Source organism: Chinchilla lanigera, unplaced genomic scaffold (assembly GCF_000276665.1).
Source record: "Chinchilla lanigera isolate Chin_1 unplaced genomic scaffold, ChiLan1.0 scaffold00111, whole genome shotgun sequence".
In the NCBI taxonomy this organism is placed as follows: domain Eukaryota; kingdom Metazoa; phylum Chordata; class Mammalia; order Rodentia; family Chinchillidae; genus Chinchilla; species Chinchilla lanigera.
The window spans coordinates 2,162,139-2,183,991 of NW_004955512.1; the positions used below are offsets into that span (position 1 = coordinate 2,162,139).

Genomic DNA, 21,853 nt, shown 5'->3' on the forward strand with positions numbered 1-21,853 from the left:
CTACGAAGTTACCTCCATGGGTTTTAACTGAGCATTTACATTAAAACAAGGAACTTCTTGGTACCAATCCCAGGATAAATTTCGCTCAACAACCACTTCAAGATTTAATGGCAGTAGTAGATCCAGTACTTCTTGGTATCCACCATTAATAAATAGAGACCTATAAGTAGAAATAAAATTGGGGTTGTTTTGTATACATTCAGGTGAAAAAAAGGAAGACTAATTTATCATTTTATGTAACAGTAGAAATCAGTGATTTTGTGTGTGTGAACAGAAACATCAACATTATCTGGTTTTTACATATCAAAATGAGATGTTCCATCCCACTAGAAACCAAGTTGATGTTCTCTAAGCTGAAATGTTTATTTTTTAAAAATAGGATATGATGAATAATATGACGAAAAATGCAAAAAAAATACACTAGCTGATTAGAAGATCCTTAAAATAACAATTATCTTTAGTCACTAAAGAACCATGTAACACCTTACTACAAAAACATTTTAATTTGCTGATTTAGAGATGTAGAACATGTATTTCCTTCACAGAAAACAAAATTTCTATTTCTGTGGATCCAAATAATAACTGGTTACGTACAATTTCACATTAAGTGGACCATATTTGCCTTTCCAAGCACTTATAGAAACAAGACTGACACTCAGGAATGAAAACAAGAGTAGTAGGTCAAAAAAAAAAAAAAAAAAGTAAGGTCACAGAACCCCTTCAAGGACTGTAGAAGCATGAAAGCCTTCGATTGTACTTTCAAATGACAATCTCCAAAGGTTACTCCTTAATATTGTACTTATATTTCTACTGTCAACAAATTTCTATGGTATGAAGACATGACTGTATGATTTTGCTATTATTTATACAATGGAAGAGAAATACAGAAGTCATCAGAAATCTTTCAGAACACTCAGTATCAAACCACTTCATGGATAGACTATGAAGTGACATAATTAAACATACATGCATGCCTGCAATCTCTACCTAATGCCGTTAAGGAATCTAAAAACCCTACAGGTTAGGCAAATTCAGCCTGTAGTTGATGGACTGCAAGCAGCCCTCCATAGCTAGTAATGCAGCCTCACAGGATTATAAATTTTTAACATTATATGATTGTTTGCACAACTCCAAAAACAGTGCTTGGGTGTGCACTGCAGAGGACAACAGAACACTCTATATATAGGTGAGTGTGCAGTACAGTGCGCAGTCAGCACAATGAAAACGTGTAGCACGTGTTGCTTGTACAAGATGACAAAACTCAGCAATTAACTATAAAAGTATTTCAAACCTCTTATATGTGTGCTTATAAACACAGGTGATTACTGTTAAGCAAACATGTAAGTTTTTGTATTTAATTATTAAACTCACACTTGTTATTTTTTGTAAAATAGTAAGTTCATATAGTCTTTTGCAGCTGTGGTATAGGAAATACTAAAATGTATCAAATGGTATTTTGTTCGTGATAGTGTTATAATTACATATACAAAAAATTAATACTAGAAAAATACATGGTTAGTACTTACTAAATTTCTGGAATACACAGAGCTGCAATGAGATATTCAACTCAGAGAAAACTCTGATCATACCTATTGACTAGACTTTTATAAGATCTACCTTTCCAGAGAAAAATATCCCTTAGTCCACAGTCATGCCTTATTCATGTCATTGTCTTCTGCACTCTGTGACCAATCATTTTCAAAATGAACCACACAGAGTCCATTTCCAATGAATCAGAAGACACTGATGCACTAGTTTCACAAAAACTAAAGTCCAATAATGCACTAATTTTACATTTATTTTGCCCCCTTTTGTGTATGTAATGTTACAATAAAAAACGTAACAAAGAAAGCTTTATTACTTATATGCATTAACTGCAGTACATATTTTATGCATGGACTACATCAAGTCCTCTTCACTCAACACAGACCAGATAAGCCAAAGTGTTGGCCACTCATCCTACAGAGGAATACTGACTGTATGTGCAACTTTAATGGCTATGCATTACATAAAGGCTACACAATAGTCATTATTAAAAATTTGCTTCCAATGCTTTATTATAAATACTTGGATAATTATCTTGATAAATATCTGAGTGAATATAGATTCTCTAGATAAAATACAATAAGCATAAATGCTCCATAAAAAGATAACTTCATCTAGCCAGGCATGGAGGCACACGCCTGTAATCCCAGCACTCAGGAAACTGAGGCAGAAGGATTGTTACAGGTTCGAGGCCAACCTGAGTTCAAAGCCAGCCTAAACTATACCACAAGACCTTGTTTTACCACTTTGAAGGTATACTTTGTTGTATAAGTAATACAACAACCGTTGTTAATTTCCTACAACTTTGTCTGTAACTGTTTTGTTTGTATTATTCTTATGCTATTTTGCAAATGGATGTCTGTTGGTTCATATGTTCTCTTTCTTTTATTTTTAAAATTAGAAAAAAGACCTTGTTTCAAAAAAAAAAAATCACTTCACCTGAGAAAAAATGAAAAAACTACTTATATAGTTAAACACTATTTAATACCTGAGGTCAGGCACTTTCTCTTCTCTTCACCCACAAGTACCTTTAAGTTTTCTATCACTGTATTTAACGTAATGCATTTTAATAGAATATATTATTTACAGTTTCAATTAAATGAAAGCTTCACAAAGGAAGGGATTATACTTATATTATTTGTGCTCTGCTGCCAGTACTTACTTTAGATGACTAGCATGTCATCTCATTAATAAGTATTTGCTAAACTGAATTGAAGAAATTGGATTAGTGTATAAACAATAATATAGGGACACACAAATAGGAATAGTTATTTGTTGTTATGTGCTAAGAAAAAGTTAAGCTATTATACCTTTAAGAATAGTAACATCCAAGTTTACCACCTTTAACTCATGCTGTAACTATTAGTCAGTGGTTATTTTTAAGAGTGAGATTATTTTATCTCCAATACATAAAAGTCTCACTATATTCTTTTACAATATCACTACCCTCCTGTCTTTATTTCTTTCTTCATTATCCATCAATGTGATTTTCAATAATTGAAATCTTTTTCCCTTCCTTGGTCACACCTGTTTGTCAAAAATTTAGTCTTGCTTGACTCCAACTAGCTGTTGAATTTTCAATACAAAATATGAAGCACAGCATCAAGAAAAATCAACTACTATTAATTCATGGTTAACAACCACAGGACTCTCAACACTACCTCAATACATTCTGGTTTCTGCTTGCTCCTTCTGACTCTCTTTTAAAGGTTCCTCTTCCTCAAATACTGCGTTCTTCAGCATTCTTTTCCACACACCCACTCTACAATGTCCCTGTGTGATCGTTCTCATTCCAATGTTTTCAAAAACTAAGTATTACAAATCTCTCAAATCTAGAAATCTAAGCAAAGTCACTTTCTTAATATTCAGAATATACGTCAAAATGCATTCTACATTTCTCCAGATGAAAGTCATACAACTACAAGTTATGTGGCCCCTGAGAGAAATCACTAATATTGCCACATCATTTTTTTTCTAAACTGCTGTCTCAAGTGTGTGAACTACGTTATAATGAATTACTGGGTTTTCTAAGCTTGCAGCCTTGGATGAATTTTAATTTCTCCTCTTTTTTAATTTCCATGTCCACTCAATAACCTGTTGCTATTGATTCTACTTTTACAATTTCTTATAATTTTTAAACTATTATTACCTTATTTCCCTACCTCAGACTAAATCATCTATAATTTTTGAATAAATTACAATAGTTACCAAACTGTTCTCCTAACCCAAAGTTTCCTTTTGACCTATTTTCTATGACCCTTCCAAAATCCAAAGGTGATCCATGTTTATATGCAATAGCTCATTAAACAAAACACACTACAACAACTCAAAAAAGTAGGTACTATTTATTAACTGCTTATAAAGATGGCTTTTTTTTTTGTTTTGGTACCAGGAATCGAACTCAGGACCTTGTGCTTACCAGGCAGGCGTTGTAAAGATGGCATACTATCATACTTGTTCCTACCACAGTCCTGAGATATATTAAGTGCTTAGTAAATGCTAAATATACATCTGATAAAAATTTCCCCTTCATCCAATATAGTTACATGAACCATATTTACCTTTCTGCTTAGTACAGCACACTTTCCAAGAGAAAAAATAAAACAAAAATGCATTAAAAGAAATAGTTTTCAGGACACAGAACATCAAAAGATAATGATTCTAAAGAGGGTGGGGCTGGGGATTTAGCTCAGCGGCACAGCACCTGCATGGCAAGTGTGAGGTCCTGAGTTTGCTTCCTGGTACTGGAAAAAAACCAAAAAAATAAAAATAAAAAAAATAAAGAGGGTAAAAAAATGTGCCTTAGAATGCCTCAATTTACTACTGTTTTGAGATAATTTACAGACACTAGCACAGAAAAGGAATACAGAACTGAGAGTTCAAGGAGATTAAGTCAGCTAAACTTCAACTGCCAGAGAGAACAGAACTACAAAGAGACAATCTAAAAATTTACATCACTCTAGCTTATGTTAGAGAAGAATATTTCAAATCAATAATCTGATTATTATTCATTTAAAGAAACTTAAAAAAAGAGCAAAACTAAACCTAAAGTAATAAATATGAGGGGCTGGGGATTTAGCTCAGCAGCAAAGCGCCTGCCTGGCAAGCGCAAGGTCGTGAGTTCGGTTCCCGGTACTGGAGAAAAACCAAAAAAAAAAAAAAAAAAAAAACAAACAAAAAAATAAATATGAAATCAGAAATCAATGAAAGAAAAAATAGAAAATAGAGAAAATAGTAAAATCAAAAGCAGGTTCTTTAAGATCATTAAAATGGATAAACTTCTACCCAGATAGATCAGTTAAGAGGAATAAGTAATTAATATTAGTAAAAAGGGAGGAGATAGCACTACCGATAACAATGACTAAGAAGGGATATTAAGAACAATTTTATGCCATTAAATTCTACAACCTAAATGCACAAAATCCTTGAAAAAAATTAGCAGAGATCAATCAAAACATTTGAACAAAGCTCTTAATTTATTACAGAAATGGAAACTGTAGTTTTAAAACCTCCCATAAATAAATTCCAGCCTTAGATGGCTTTACTGGTGAATTCTAACTTAATATTTAAGGAAGAAATAATACAGCTGTACATAAACTGTCATACCATAGCAAATGGCATACTTTAAAGACATCTCATTTACTGTATGTGAATTATTTCTCAAAGTTGCTTCAAAAATATTCATTTGATAAAAAAAGTGCAGGAGAACAGACAGACCAGCCAGAGCCCAAAGAGAAGAAGTTAGAAAAGCGAAAAAAAAAAAAAAAGAAAGAAAGAAAAGAAAAAAAGAGATAAATAAAATAAAATCAAAGAAAGCTGACAGGAAGAAAGAAATTGGTTAAGTGAGAGCAATAAATAAGATGAATCCAAGATGGAAAAAAACACAGGTAACTAGAAATAGCACTGAAATACTGAACACACACTAGAAAAGCCCTGGAACTATTGGGATACTTATTTGTTCCCGGAGTTCCTAATCCCTTGTCAAATGATTATATAAGAATATACTCCATTGTGGGGCTGGGGATTTAGCTCAGCGGCAAAAGCGCCTGCCTGGCAAGCGCAAGGTCGTGAGTTCGGTTCCTGGTACCGGAGAAAAACCCCCCCAAAAAAAAAAAAAAAAAGAATATACTCCATTGTTTATTTGGTTAAATTAGAGCATCAGGTACACAACACAAAGCTGATGGATTGGTTTGGGTGTTACTGTCTTCACAAAGTAAATAAGCTATAGCCCATTTCTTCTACACTTAGAATTTATAAAGAACTACTAAAAAAGTGTACAAATATACAAACAGAAAGCACAAATATACTTCAACAATAAAGTTTAGTTTCCTGAATTACCTATGAAGAATTTCTCAAATATTTTCTAGTTTTTAATAAGTAAAGCTACAATTAATCTTGCTAAAAAAGGTACATCTGGGAGAAAGAATCACAAAACCAATTATAATAAAATAAAATTCTTCTATAAATAAAACACTCGATACTGAAAAATTCAATATAAAAATTAAGAAAAAGATTGGATTTTATACACATAGATCTATGAAAAACTTACCTATAAAGTCTCATTTCACTCAGCTTTATTGTTATCAGATCAATAACAGGGGGAGGATTGCTCTGGCTCTCTGTCACCATAATAAATTTATTGGTCATTGTAATCAGCCCAAAATCAGCTACAAAAATATTTGCTGAATCTGGAGACTGCGGGATGACCACCACTGGGGCTTTGATCTTAACATCCAGTGCTAATCTTGAACTCCTTTTTGCCAGTTCTTTTACACCAGTAGCAGCCATTCCTGCTGCCTGGACAGTTGCTTCAGCCAAGGCTTCTTTAGCTGCTTGAAAATTATCTATAAAAGCCTATAAAGATGATAGAATTATATTCTTAATGTTACCATTAACAAGCTTATTAAATATATAATGTATACAGTTTTACTTCCTGGCCTTTAAGCTTTGTGTTGAGAAGTCTGTTGCAATTTTAATGAGTTTTCCTTTTTAAGTGCTTTTCTCTAATAGCTTTTAAGATTCCGTTTTGGTGTTAAACTTCCAGGATTTTGACTGATGTGTTATACAAAGGTTCTTAGTAATTTTACTTCCATTTATTTATTTATTTATTTATCTTTGTCTTTCTGAGACAGCGTCTTGCTATGCAGTTCAGGTGGCCTTGAGCTCACTTTGTAGCCCAGGCTGGTCTTGAACTTGAAAGGATCCTCTTGCCTCAGGCTCCCAAGGGCTGGGATTACAGGCATGCGCCACCACACCTGCACCACACCCACGTAGTAATTTTACTTTCATAGGAAAAAACTGTACTTGATAAAACCAAGCTTTTTCCAGGATAATGATTATCTACATTAATTTTCTGCTGGTAAAAAAATGATAAATATGAAGATATTGATAAAACAAAAATCTAGTTCCTGGAACAAAGCAAAATAAGAACAGTGGAATGTTTCAGTGATTATTTCCCTTCTTATTGAACTTGCCCTAATAGCTAAATAATCTTATTTCCACGGAAAACCTCAGTACACAGACAGCCTATTTATGTTTATAAGACTTTTTAAAAAACTATAAAAGGCCTTTTTAAAGAGCTTTCAAATAAATTTTGTAATTTACAAATTTTAGATGCCGTATTTCAGTGACATAAAATGTAACTTTCTAGATTCATACTTAACTTTTATCTTCACAGGAAAAGTAACACTTTATTTTCAGTGATATTTAAGTCCAATATGAATGGAAACATAATGCAAATGAAAATGTTTCTTATTTGCTTGAGACTAAAGCAAATTTCAATTATGTTTGGTAGTTTTAAATTAGACATCTAAGTTAGGCAACACAAGGATTTAAACCAATGGTATATAAAAGAGTTCAATTAATATTTATCATATGTAATACATGTATTACTATTAATATACATAACACATTTCAATTAACTAGAATATCTTCATGTAAAAATGATGCTATATAAATACAATACTAAATGTTTTTGTTATATAAATAAAGTACTAAAGATTTTGGTATGATAAAAGATATTCAGAAAATTATTAAAAAATTAAATAAAAAACAAAATCAAGCAAAAAAATCCATGTTATTTTTCTGCTTGAACATACAGCAACTTCTAACTAGCATAAAAGAATTAAAAATAAAGTATTAAAATACTTACCAATATAGAATATAGAAATTTTGTGACAAAAACTACTTCAATACAACCAACAGTTAAATTAACCTGAAGGTCTACCACGTTCATATCTGTGTATGCAGAGCCAGCAGTTGCATCCATGTAAGAAACCATTTTGAAACTGAAAACTTCTTTGCCAGTGATATAAACAGCCTTAATAAGAAAAAATTTCAATTATTACAATCCATCTTTGTAGTGTGCTGTCACGACGAAAATAAAGTAGTAATAAAATACACACATATTTGGAATATCTTCCAAACCATTCAAGTCAGTACAAAGGAGGACAAATAAGGGAACAGGTCTACCTGCTTTATTAGAACCTACCCCATAAGTTCACTTATTTTTTTCCAATTATTAGTGATGCTATTATATAGCATCAAAGATGATGCTATATAAATACAATACTAAATGTTTTTGTTATATAAAGTACTAAAGATTTTGGTATGATAAAAGACATTCAGAAAATTATTAAAAAATTAAATAAAAAACAAAATCAAGCAAAAAAATCCACGTTATTTTTCTGCTTGAACATACAGCAACTTCTAACTAGCATAAAAGATTATGCTTCAAGAAATTAACTTAGGAGGTTTGGCATAGCATTTTTTAAATGGAGAACAAAAAAAATAGAATTTTTTACATTTGAAATTTATACTTTGTACTGAGAATCATGACATAAACATATTTCTTCACTCACTTTCAAAACTTTGAAAAACATCTACAATTTACTGAAATCTGCTTCTTTTAATCTGAGGTATATGAAAAGATTTTCCACATTCTTCAAAGGGATCTCCTACTCATTTCTATACTTCTTGCTGCTTATTAGTGTGTGATGTCATCTTAATCACCAATCAGAAATGATCTACAATGACTTAAAATTTCAAGCTCTGTAGATGCAAAAAAAAAAAAAAAACACTGACAAAAAAACCAACATTCACTCAAAATAAAAACCTTGCTGAAAATAAGTATAGAAGAACCTTATCTCAAACTGGTAAAAGCCGTTTACGCTAAACTACTGCCAATATCAAATAAGTGGGGAAAAACTGAAAGTTTACCCACTAAAATCCAAAAAGAATGTCTACCAACACCATTCTTCAATACAGTACTTTGAAACTTCAGTCAGAGCAATCAGGAAGAAAAAGACATAAAAGGGATAAATATAAAAAGGAAGAAATCAAATTACTGTCATTTGCAGATGCCATGCTCCTTTACACAAAAGGCTTCAAATTTCCACCAAAGGACTTCTAGCATTAACCAAATTTAGCAATGTAGCAGGACAAGAATCAATAGCATTCCTGTATATCAATAATGAATTCACTGGGGAAATAAGCTAGGAAAACAATACCATTCTCAATAGCATCAAGGATTAATAAATACAAAGGAATTAACCTAACCAAGGAAGTGAAAGCTATCTACAATGAAAACTACAAAATTCTGGAAAAGGACACTGAATAGGGACATCAGAAAATGGAAAGACAGTGGCCAGGGTTATAGCTCAGTGGCATAAGCTGCCTGCCTGGCAAGCACAAGATCCTGAGTTTGATCCCTGGTACCAAAAAAAAAAAAAACAAGAAAAAAAAAAAAAAAAAGAACAGAAAATGGAAAGATACGCTGTTTCTGGATTGGCAGAATCAATACTGTCAAACGCCATAATTTTAAAACTGATATACACATTTAATGCAATCTCAATCAAAATGCCAATAACATTCCTCACAGAACTAGATAAAATAATACTAAAATTCCTATAGAGTAAGAAGAGACCCAGAATAGCAGAAGCAACCCTGAGCAATAAGAGCAAAGCAGGAAAAATCATAATCCCAGGTTTCAAGTTAGTTACAAAGCTACAGCGATTAAAAACAGTGGGACACTGGCACAAAAACAGGCCATTACCTGAATCAATAGAGCAGAATAAAGGGTGCAGAAATAATCCCAAGCACATTCAGCCATTTCAGGCCCCTTTGACAGAGGGGCCAAAAACCTATGCTGGTGGAAAGTTAGCCTCTTTAACAAATATTGCTTGGAAAACTGGCCATTTACCTGCAGGAGATTGAATCTAGGCCCGTATCTCTCAACATGTACTAAAAACTAAAATCAAACTGTATCAAATACTTAAATATTACATCAAAACATTAAACTTGATGGAAGATAAAAATAGGTAAAACTCAAGTTACAGGCGTACACAAGAACTCTCTAAACAGAACCCCAATTGCTCAAGAAACAATCTCAAGAACCAACAAATGGGATTGTGAAGACGAAGAAGAAAAAAAAAAAAACCTGAAAAGCTTCTGCACAGCAAAGGAGACACCAGCAGAGTGGAGAGATGTCCTACAGAATGGTAAAAAAGTTCTGCTGGCTACTCCTCAGAAACAGGACTAATGTCGAGAATACATGAAGTACTCAAAAAAATTAGACCCCTCCCATCAAAAAATGGGCCACTGAAATGAATAGATACTTCTTAGAAAATGTACAAATGGCCAATAAACACAGAAATGTTCATCATCTCTGGCCATTAGATAAATACAACTTAAAATGACAGTGCAAATCCATCTTACTCCAGAAAAATGGCTATCACCAAGAAATCAAATAATAAATGTTGGAGAGGCTGAAAGGAAAAAGGAATCCTTCCACATTGCTGGGGGAAAGTAAACTAGTGAAATCACTATGAAAATCAGTATGGAGATTTCTAAAAAAACTAAAACTAGAAATTAATTTGACTTAGCTATTCTCCTTCTAGGTACATCTTTCTGAAAGAGTTAAAGACACTGTATTATATGCATATATAGCAGTACAACTCATAATAGCTAAATCTTGGAAGTGGCCTGTATGTCCATCAACAGCTGAATAGATAAAGAAAAATTTAGCTTTTATACACAATGGAGTAATGCTCTGCCATACAGAGGGAAAATTTTGAGTCTGTTATAGGAAAATGAATGTATCAAAAGATGATAATGTTAAGTGAAATAAATCATACACATAAACTTAACTATCACATGAGAAATCCAAGGTATAAATGAATTAAAGAGCAAAATTTTGAGAGGGGGATCAAGAGATAAAGGGAGGGGGTAAGGGAAGAGAAAACTGGAATAAAAAGAACTAAGATGTGTTATATACATGTACCAGTTCCCAGTGATGAAGGTAATCATTAGGTGCTAACCATTATGTGCCATGAACATGTATACTAAACAAAATTTAAATTAAAAAGAAAGCACAGTAAGTCTGGCCCTTCCCCTTTTACCTGTAAATGCACCCAGGCCATTCTTTTACCTGTAAGTAGGCCTTTTTTACTTGTAAAGAATATCTCTTTTCATTCTCTACGGATGGCCACACCTCTATCACCTGTGATGAATGGGCCATCACCCTTCTTCAGAAAGAGCTGTAGTTTTTAATTTGTAAATTAAATCCCTTTTCTATAAATTCCTAAATTCTACAAGTTTCTGCCCCTAAACAGCCATAAATATACTCAGCTTGAGGCAGTCTTTCTCTTGAAGGCTACTATTCTATTTCTGTTAGTGTGTACTTTAAAAATTTTGTCTAGTAAATCCCATTATGCCTCTTTTTTATGTCTCCTGAAAATTATTCTTCTCTGATGGAAGTCAATAAACCTGCAACCTGTCCTGTGGGTGGGAACCCTGGTTCCCCATTTCTGCTTTGGGATCTCAGGGTGTTGAAAGTTACCTAAAGGTACTGGAAGTTACCCATGTATGTGGGTATATGTACGTGTCAAAACTCAACTCTGCACTAATAGTGTCTTACTATAGGTAAAGTATAGCTCAGTAAAGGTGACCTTCATTGTGCCCTGGGATGTAACTCTCAACTGACAGAAAACACAAGATATAAACGAACATCCTAAATCTAGGCTTTGAACACAATCAGCAAAATCTAGGCTTTGAAAAGAAAAGTCTACAAAATATGACAGTAACAAATGTATGCAAAAGAGAAAGTGCAGGAGACTGACTGAAGGACACTGACAGAATAAAACAGATTTAAGTGGCATATCAGTGAAATGTGCTTTGTGGATCCTCATCCAAACAAATTTAAAAGAATTATGAAAGCCAAGTGTGGTAGCGCACACCTGTAATCCCAGTACTAAGCAGGCTGAGAGAGGAGAATCACCACTGAGTTTGAAGACAGCCTGGGCTACATAGAGAGTTCAAGGACAGCATGAACTACACAGGCTGTTTCAAAACAAAGAGAGAGAAAAAAAATTATGAGACAGTGAAGGAAATGGAAACATTCACTAGATATATGATGACATTAATTCCTTGCTTTTAAAAGATGAAATACCAGTGAGATTTTTTTTTATAAACCTAGTAAGATGATTCTAAAACTTGTATGTAAACACAAAGGTCTGACACAGATAAGGCATTATTGAGAAAGAGAAACAAGATGGAAGAGAATTATTTTAAAAAATGAAAAAAAAAAAAAGACCTGTTTAATGATAAAGATAGTATGGAACTGAGAGGCAGCAGAAAATGGTGCAGAACATGAACCGAAGAGCCAGAAGGCCTGGTCCTCACATCTAGGCGTCAGGTGATGCCCGCCAAGCTGAGTTGTGTCAAATGGTAAGCTTGTATGGCTTCAGTTTCTTTGTCTCTAAAACTAAAAAATGAAATCTGAATAGGGCCTATGATGATAAAATAAATGCTACTACAGGAAATGGCAGTAAAAAATAGGAAAAAATGAAATTGTACTACAGCATCAACCATCTGCAAAAAATATCTTCACTGGTGAGTTACACAAACATTTAAGGAAGAAATAATACACATTTTAAAATAATTTTTCCAGAAAAGAAGAGAAAGCACTTCTTAACTCATCTTACAAAGTCAGTATTAGCTTGACAACAAAGACAAAAAACAGAGTTAAAAACATTTGTATAATTATTCAGAATTAAACAGCATTAAAAACTGGATTTTTAAAAAACCTTTTAAAACCTTCATTTTCAAGATACTTTTCTGTAAGTATGACACAAGAAACTAAACCTAAATTCATACACGGGATGATGGTGTATATCATGACAAATGAATATGAAGTTCACATGCAGGGTAAAAAGCTTACACCTCTCTGGTTCCTTGACAAGTAGAGAGTTACTGAAAAAGGTTGTTCATTGAAAAATCATGTAAATTGGAATTAAAGACAAGAAGAGTAGGAAAGGAAATCGCAATGAGAACAGACAGGAGAAAGGGACTTCAGTGTACCATTTTGCAAACAATTTTTAATCTTGTATTCATATGAAAAATAAAATTACTGAGAAAAAATTAATGATTTGGGTTATATTATGAACCTGTAAGTACCGAATTACTTTTAGTAGATACTTTTAGTTCTGTGAGCTTTATTTTCTACATGGGGAAAATAGATTTTGTAATTTACTTCCTAAATGCTCTATACACTATGCTTTTTAAAGTAAAAATAAAAGAATAAAATCAAACAATGGCTTGTGGAAAACTTCTTGTTGTTTATTCTTGAGTCATGACTTTTTGATCTTTTGGGATGCTTATCTCATGCTAAATAACCCATAATAACAAAATAGAAGGTCTTTTACTTTTTAAATAAAAATCAGTTATCACAATACCATCAAGATTACTGGCTAAATCCACTTATGTGTTCCCTTTTTTGCCAAAGTCCAAATGCTGATATCCTGACTCAGTGAGTACTTTAGGTTTTCCGAATATAAATACTTGATATTTATTCTCTTTTCTCCTTTCAAGGTAACACTCTACTCATATCTCATTATTCAAGAGTTACCTGTCCAACTCTCCAAGAGTTTCTAGTCCAAGAAACGTTACAGTTTTATACCTAGTAATAAAATACTTATCCTTCAACCACTAATTATCCAGCTCAAAGACTCTCTTAACACAATAACAGCTGTATTAGTGTCTGCAAAAATAAACTTGTAAATAAATCTTGGGCCTTCTAATGTTGGTTATCTGAAATGTATTATGAGGTTCAATGCATCTCAAGAAAATAAAAAGAAAAAATATTTTTAAAGGTATTTACTAGCCTCCCCTTGAAACGTTTTGTTCTAGGAGTAGTATGAGATACAATAACACTGACTTTACAAATACAGAAATGGAATATATATATTATCTAATTTGCTGAGAGTCATACAACTATTAGGGAGCAAAGCTAAGAGAAACAAACAACTATGCCTGACTCTAAAACCTATGAACCAGGCATGAATACCTAAATTTTTCATGTGCTGTTATAATGTCTCTTTTCAAATAATACTTCTTTGTCCCTTTCTTAAGAGCTTCCTTTTTTAGACAAATACCCTATTTCTGTACTGATCACAGAAATGCTCTTTGTAAGGGTAATTCCCTTCTACTTTAAAAAGACAACACAAAAATTATCAAGTCTGAAAACCATCTTAAAACATTTAAAACCACCTCTAAAACATGTATTTGTTTCCTTTTACCTCATTTGAGAAAATAAAAGATAAATGATGCTGAAAGTGTCACGGTAAAAAAAAACCTTAAAATTTTAGCTAAGAAGTGATGGCGATGAAATTACTGAAGCTTATCAATTCAGCTTTAAGTAGTTATCCTCTTACAGCAAAGCTCAAAAACTCATTCTGATTAATTGGAGAGTATCTTACTAAGGAAAAGAAATGTCTTCCCATGTATTCATTAAAAAGCAGATAAATTGGGTTTGGTGGTACATGCCTATAACCCCAGCCGAAGGGGAGGATGTGGGATGAGGAGGATCACTGCAAGTTCAAGGCTAGCCTGGGCTACATACTGAGTTCAAAATTAGCCTGAACTACATAGTAAGACCCTGTCTCAAGCCATCCCCACCCTCAAGAAAGCAGACAATCTAAAAGACAATTGTACTGTGCTGACAGTTGGGGAGAAGACACTAACTGGTTGTGGGGTCCCAAAGCAATGGGAAGCTGGAGAGTAAAAGACAATTGTAAATCTATCAAGGTAGAAATTATAACACTAGGGAGAGTCTGCAATGAGTAGCAGTGTTAAAAGGCAAATCTAAATCTAAGATGATGGTTTGTCTTGGCTTTTAGAAAAAGGGAGTCAAAGATGTGATTAATCATTATGTTGTCTTTATCTCTGTTAAGAACAACTTTCCGACAGGTGGGCAACAAGTATCAGTTTATCTTTTTGTACAACAGTCTTAAACACCAGGGTAAAGCGGTCATGCACTTACTATTAATTTTCTACTGATAAGGTACTGTGCTAGGTACTGTTTTCCTACCAAAAACAGATAGCTATTTCTTCCACCACCACAAACGAAGACGTTTCATGTAGTTAGCCTCTTTTCCCCATCAGCATTCCTAGAGCCATAGATCTCCCATCAGGGTACTGCATTTGGAGGGCAAGACGGACTGAGCTCCAAGAACTAGCCAGTTCTCCAGCATTCTTCAGAGACAAGTTCAAGATACAATTATCAGAGGTTGGAGGTCTGTGAATCATTTTTTTAAAAGGCCTCTAGTGGCAAAGGAAGGCTGCACCTACATATGAGGTTGAACGGGTTGTTCTACTTTAAAAAGAAGTACTTTTAAAATAAGCAAGTAGGGGCTGGGGATTTAGCTCAGAGGCAAAGTGCCTGCCTGGCAAGCGCAAGGTCATGAGTTCAGTTCCTGGTACCGGAGAAAAACAAAAAACAAAAAAACAAAACAAAATAAAATAAGCAAGTAACAACTAATTTATGTTTATTTTATTTTATTTTGGGGGGGTACTGGGAAACAAATTCAGGACCTCGCGCTTGTCAGGCAGGCACTGTGCTGCTGAGTTATATCCCCAGCCCCTTAACAACTAATTTATTAACTATCAGAACTGATGGAACTTTAAAAATTTTTCAATGGTAGCACATTTTTTAAAAATGAGAAATCCAAAGTGTAAAGAAGGACCAAAATGTATATATAACAGATATTGTGAAAGAATAGAAGCAAGAAAATGTTCAAATGGGAAGGGGAACTAGGAAGCAGGGAAAGGAAAGGAACGGTAAAGAAAAACACGAGAAAAGAAAAAAAATGGAAACAAAGTTTTTGTAAATAAGAAGGGAAACAGGATTGAAGGGAGGGGAGGGGAATGGAAAAAAAGAATCACGATACATCATGCACAGGTACAACTTCTCTATGATAAATGTGATCATTGTGACTACCTAAAATGTACCAATAAATTTAATAAAAAAAAATACACTTTCTTAAAAAAATAAAATAAAATGTATTAAAGTAATATACCACAGCAGTAGGATTATCTACTATGGGTGAGCATCCCATTCCAGGTACTATGATTTTACTATTTACTAAAAAAAAGCTGAAAAGTTAAAAATACTAAATATGAGAAAAAACTTAAAAATAAGCATCACTGTATAGAAAATGATCCACGTAAAATACAAATATTTATTAAATATTCCAGAGATCTGGGTTTTATTTGGTGCTTGGATTAAATTTTAAAATGGTGAGATTTGCATAGGCCTCTTAAAAAGCACAGTAAACAAGGCCAACTGGTGGCAAAGAAAAGCAAATAAAGCTTGTGTACACATTTGCTGGTAACAACTACAAGAAATGTGCTTCATAGATTAAGATTTACTGAAGTGGAAATATGTAGTGATTATATAATGTAGTATTTTAAATTACATAAGAAAATGTAGGGATTTCTGTTTGACTTTTTTTCTCCTTGTGGCTGAGATGAATCAAGCCAATGATAAATAAAGCTACAGCCTCTTCTGTTCTAAGGTAAAATGAAAAAATAAAACCATGTATAAAATAAGCCATGGTGCTAAAACATGATAACCATCTAATGAACTGTAAGTAGCACCACTTGTAAAGGACAATCATAATTAAAGATGTATTACTTAACAATAAAAACAAATTCTTAATAAAAAAATTTGCATTGTACATGTTTGCAGGACATGATTATATTCATTTTTTTGGTTTTGTTTTGTTTTGTTTTTCTCTGGTACCGGCAATCGAACTCACGACCTTGCGCTTGCCAGGTAGGCACTGTGCCGCTGAGCTAAATCCCCAGCCCCAACATGATTCATGGTGGGGACTTGATACATGTTCCTAACTCATCTTTTGAATCGCACTTCCCCCTCCCCTAAATTCTTACCTTTTTATATACAGCCATTGTATCTGAATCCAAAACAGTTATATTCCTTAGCTTTGCATTTATTAAAATTACTGAAGGCCTCATAATCATCTCAGAATCAAGCCCTAAAGGAACAAAAGTATAAATAATTGCTTTTTCTTTTATTTAATAGTTTTAAATTTATTTTTTAATGACTTTGTTACCTTCGATCTTAATTTCAGAAATATTACGTTTCTGTTCTTGAATAAAAATCTGTAAACATGATAATTCTGCTAAAATCTGCAAGGTAATAATATCTTCATTCATGGATTGCTTGAAAGCTACAAAAAAATCATATTGTAAAAGATTACGGAAAGTTTGTAGAAGCTACTACACTATACTTACAAATTAACAGAAACATCACCACAAATGATATTATTTGATTATCATGATGATGATAATGAAAATCTGGTTTGCAATTCAAACGATATTCCCTACTAAACTAGAACTTCTACCCCTAGTGAAAACAAAAATGAAAGGGCAAAACAAAACAGTTTTCCGAGAGAAGAATGAACATTTGAAACTAAGAATAACAGCTGTATAATCCTAAATGTTTTATGATCCAATGATTAATAGGAGATACTGTACTTTTCGTAAAAATTATAAATGGTGATTGCTTTTAAGAAGTAATAGATTGATCATCCAAATATCCAAAATCTGAAATGCTCCAAAATCCACCATTTTAGTATAAACATGACACTCAAAAATTTTGATTTTAGAACATTTCAAATTTCAAGTTTTTGATGATGTTCAACCTGTTCTGATTAAAAATATATTCTGATATTACTCAAATTTTGTTGTACTTTTCTAATGTAAATATTAATAAATGTATGAATTTTTATTGTATCTATTTATTTTAGTTTTTTTGAGACAGGGTTTCACTATGCAGTTGAAGCTGGCCTTGAGCTCACTTTGTAGCCCAGGCTGGCCTCGAACTCACAGTGATCCTCCTGCATCAGCCTCCTGAGTGCTGGGACTACAGGCATGCACCACCACACCTGGCAAAGTTTTTTATTTTATGTTACTTTATGTGAAGTTATGTGATGTGAAGTTATGTTATATTTATTTACTGATTGATTGATTGACTGGTTGGGTACTGGGAATTGAACTCAGGACCTTACGCTTGCCACCACGCCTGGCGAAGTTTTTTATTTTACGTTATTTTATGTGAAGTTATGTTATTTTTTATTGATTGATTGATTGACTGATTGATTGGGCACCAGGAATTCAACTCAGGACCTTACACTTGCCAGGCAGGCACTTATACCACTGAGCTATATCCCCAGCCCAAATTTTTTTATTTTAAAGAGAATAAAGAAACAATAAAAATACAGAATTTCAAAATAAGACAGGAAATTAATGGTTATTAAACTGCATATTGTTATCTTCAAAGTAATTGCTCAGAGGCATGCAAAATTGATCAAACCATGTAAGCACTTTTTTTAAATGAACTAATAGAAATTAGTAGCACAATTATCTTAGCTGTCTTGTATATGTGTGTGTGTATATATATATTTTTGTCTTCTCCCCTTTTTTCCCCCATCCCAGTTGTTCTTTCCATTTGAACAGTTTCTTTCCCTTTCAAAATATCTATTGTACCTTTTCAATTTTATTTACACTTTCTGTTTCTTACACCAGGAAGACAATGTAATGCTTACACATGCAAGTCTGTCTTATTTCACTTATGAGGATGGTCTCTAGTTGCATCCATTTACCTATAAAAGCCTCAAGTTTATCTTTCTTTATAGCTGAGTAATATGCCTTTGTATAAAAATATCACATCTTTTTCTTCCATTCCTCGTTTGATGGGCATTTGGGCTGTTTCCAAGACTTAGCTATGTATGAATTTTAATCTCAGTCAAATATTTCTGTATCGTCTTCAACTAAAACCAATTATAACAGAAAATTTTTCTTCAGCAGTATTCAGTTCCGGAATATAATGAATTGTCTAGGTATTAGTTTTTCTTTTAAGACAAAAAATGTTAATGTATAGTTGTTTTCTCTAAACTAAAACTTCAGTATTCAGGTTTAACTGCAGTGTTCATACACTGCAATAAATAAGCAGGTTTTAGGTTTCAGTTTGGCACTCCATCTCTAAAAGGATCGCCATCACTGATCTAGGCAATAGAATTCTAGGGTCAATAGAGTAAGTTAATAAATTCAGAGCCTAAATTACTGATCTACTTGGCAAAAAAAGTTGAACATGAATTTTTGAAAAATATACCTAATTTTTTAATGACTTCTCCTTTGTCTTCAGTCTCCACAATAGGCACTGATGCTGATTTTTCCACAGAGGGTGGAAGGATTTTATTAAGATAATTTATTGTATTTAGAAGTGCTTCCGTATGTAAATGAATATCCAAAGAGGAAAAATTCACCTAGGGAACAAAGTAGATGTTAGTTAACAGGTTAATAAAAATGTGTGTATCTGGTCTCTATAAGATACTACATTTTGGCTGGGCATGGTGGTGCACGCATGTAATTTCAGCACCCAGGAGGCTGAGGCAAGAGGATCTCTGTGAGTTCAAAGCCAGCCTGGGTTACAAAGTGAGTTCAAGGACAGCCTGAACTGCATAGCGAAACCCTGTCTCAAAAAGATAAAACATACAAACAAAAAAGATACCATATTTTTCAATATGGTCACAATTTAGTTCTAAAACATCCCCCCAAATTCTCACATGTCCTGACATGGGGCTTTCACGTGGTTTCTGGATCACGGAGGCACTATTCTCATCAGCAGATGAATCCACTGAGGAGTTCATAGCTGAATGTGCTATTTGGAGGTGGAGCCTGGTTCAAAGAAGCAGCTCACTACAGGTTTGACCTTAAAAAGGTATATTCTTGCTCTCAGCTCCTCCCTTCTTTCTCCCTGCTTCCTGGGTGCCTGCAGTGTGCGAAGCTCCTCTGGGCCCACTGGGGAGTAATCATCTAAAATTGTGGGCAAAATAAAACTCTTTTAGCAGATGCCAGGCATTTATCCCAGTCACAGAAAAGTGACTAACACAAGGATAAAGTATTTGCATTGGACTAAGGATATAGTTCAGTAGTAGAGTAACTGCCTAGCATATAAACTTCAGGATTCAATCCCCAGCAAAACACAGAATCAAATTTAAGACAGAATATCATTTGTAATACTGTTTTTATCCTCAAGGATCTTATATTCCAACTACATCTTTCATGGCAGACATAAAAATACAGTATTGAATTAAAACATGAATTAACATCCACTCATACCTTGATCAGCTGTAAAACATTGCCATAGGTACTTTTCAAGTTAGGTGCATTTTTTTCAGCCTATCCAAAAAAAAAAACCCCAAAAAACCAAGATGAATCTATTAGAATATCATAGAAGATGCATGCATATACCATCATATGATAGTCCTAAAATGCATTATATAATATTCCAGGGGTGTACATACTATGTATATACAAGATAACTGTATTATATACATTAAGTATATATATTAGTTTTACACATACACATTACACACTATATATACAGAAATACACCCATAGTTGCTTTAACAAGCAACTACTTCACTAAAACAAAGCAACTGCTTTACGAAAACAAAAGAAATTTGGTTAAATATGAGCTTCTCTAACACACAGAAAATATTTAGTAAATGTTACATACTAACATTGCTATTAAAAAGAGAAGAAATGGTAGAAAGTAACAAGCATAGAAAACAACCACTTGACCACCAAGAACTCTGTATGAATTCTTCCTAATTCTTCCTGACTTTGAAAACAAAATTTCTGACAGAATTGTCAGTGAAGTATCCAAATACTGCTTTTCTTTCTCAAAAATTTATTACATTGTTTTTCACTGATAAACTATACTGCATATCTTTATGGAACAGCATGTGTTATTTCGATGTAGGTATATAATACGAATGATTATACCATGCTAACATCATCGCACCTGTCATTTTCTGTAGTGAGATATTTAAAATGTACCTTTATTTTGAAATACATATTATTAAGTATAGTCATTTTGTTGTGGAATAGATCTCAAAACGTATTCCTCCAGTACATCTAATACATACTGCTCTTTATCCTTCCCTTCCTCCCACCCTCAACTGCTGGTAGCTATCATTCTCCTCTCTACTTCTACGAGTTTAACTTTATTGATTCCACATACAAGTGAGATTTGTGCAATAATTGTCTTTCTGTGCTTGGATTATTTCACTTAGCACAATATCCTCTGGATTCATCTATGTTGTTGCAAATGAAAAGATTTCATCCTGTTTCAGTAATATTCTTTTGTATGATACTTTCTTTATTCACTTATTTCTTTAGATGTAGAACACTTTTGTAATTGAAAACCTAGTACAAACATAACAAAAATTCTAAAGTATCTCAACAATGGATAGCAAAAATGGTCTAAAAGTGAAAAATAATCTTTTGGGGTTATTCTGATGGTAAAGTGACTAACATGATGTGACACATAAAAATGATGTCCACAAAAAAAATATCATGGACCACTGTACATGAAAAACTTCACAGATCAGAAAATGACATAAATCAGTACAAATGGAATAGAATCACTAAAACTAGGAAAAATCAGGTAACTTCAGACAATAGCAGAAAACAGGGTGAAATCCACATCCTGCATAACAATAAATTCCACCAAAAAGCTTTTGTTCGCAATACCCTGGAGTACGGTATGTGTATATGTGTGTTAGGGGGTGAGGGGTTAAACTGCAAGTCTCTATATGGAACACAGGCTACTTATTTTGCTGTACTGGAGTACCTGTAAATCACAACTATTTGATAGAGAATGACCAGAGATAAACTGTTACAAGTTACTGAGATTATATGAGAATAAAGATTAGACAAAACTATTCCTAAAATTACAAAACTTGATTAAAAATTTCAGAAGCACGTTTACCTGTCAAGCTGATAAGAAGTGAACTGCTTACCTTCACATATTCCAACGTTAATAGATCTTCCATTGTATTATCCAGTGTTGTGACCAAATATACCGGTTTTTTATTTTCATCTAAAAATAATTTTTAAAATTTTTTAAAAAAATTTTTTTGGTAGGAAAACTAATTGAGAA

At 33.1% G+C, this 21,853-nt stretch overlaps 1 protein-coding gene across 3 annotated transcripts in view; it reads right to left on the reverse strand.

Moving 5' to 3' along the window:
• Vps13a (vacuolar protein sorting 13 homolog A (S. cerevisiae)) overlaps positions 1–21,853 on the reverse strand; it is a gene marked incomplete at its 5' end in the record, with an annotated part of 229,395 nt that overhangs the window by 124,336 nt on the left and 83,206 nt on the right. For all 3 annotated transcript variants that reach the window (XM_013506545.1, XM_013506546.1, XM_005408304.2), the window contains 8 exon segments: positions 13–160; positions 6,095–6,399; positions 7,697–7,864; positions 16,774–16,877; positions 16,956–17,072; positions 19,016–19,169; positions 20,026–20,085; positions 21,714–21,793. In XM_013506545.1, the coding sequence (XP_013361999.1) occupies positions 13–160; positions 6,095–6,399; positions 7,697–7,864; positions 16,774–16,877; positions 16,956–17,072; positions 19,016–19,169; positions 20,026–20,085; positions 21,714–21,793 (1,136 nt within the window).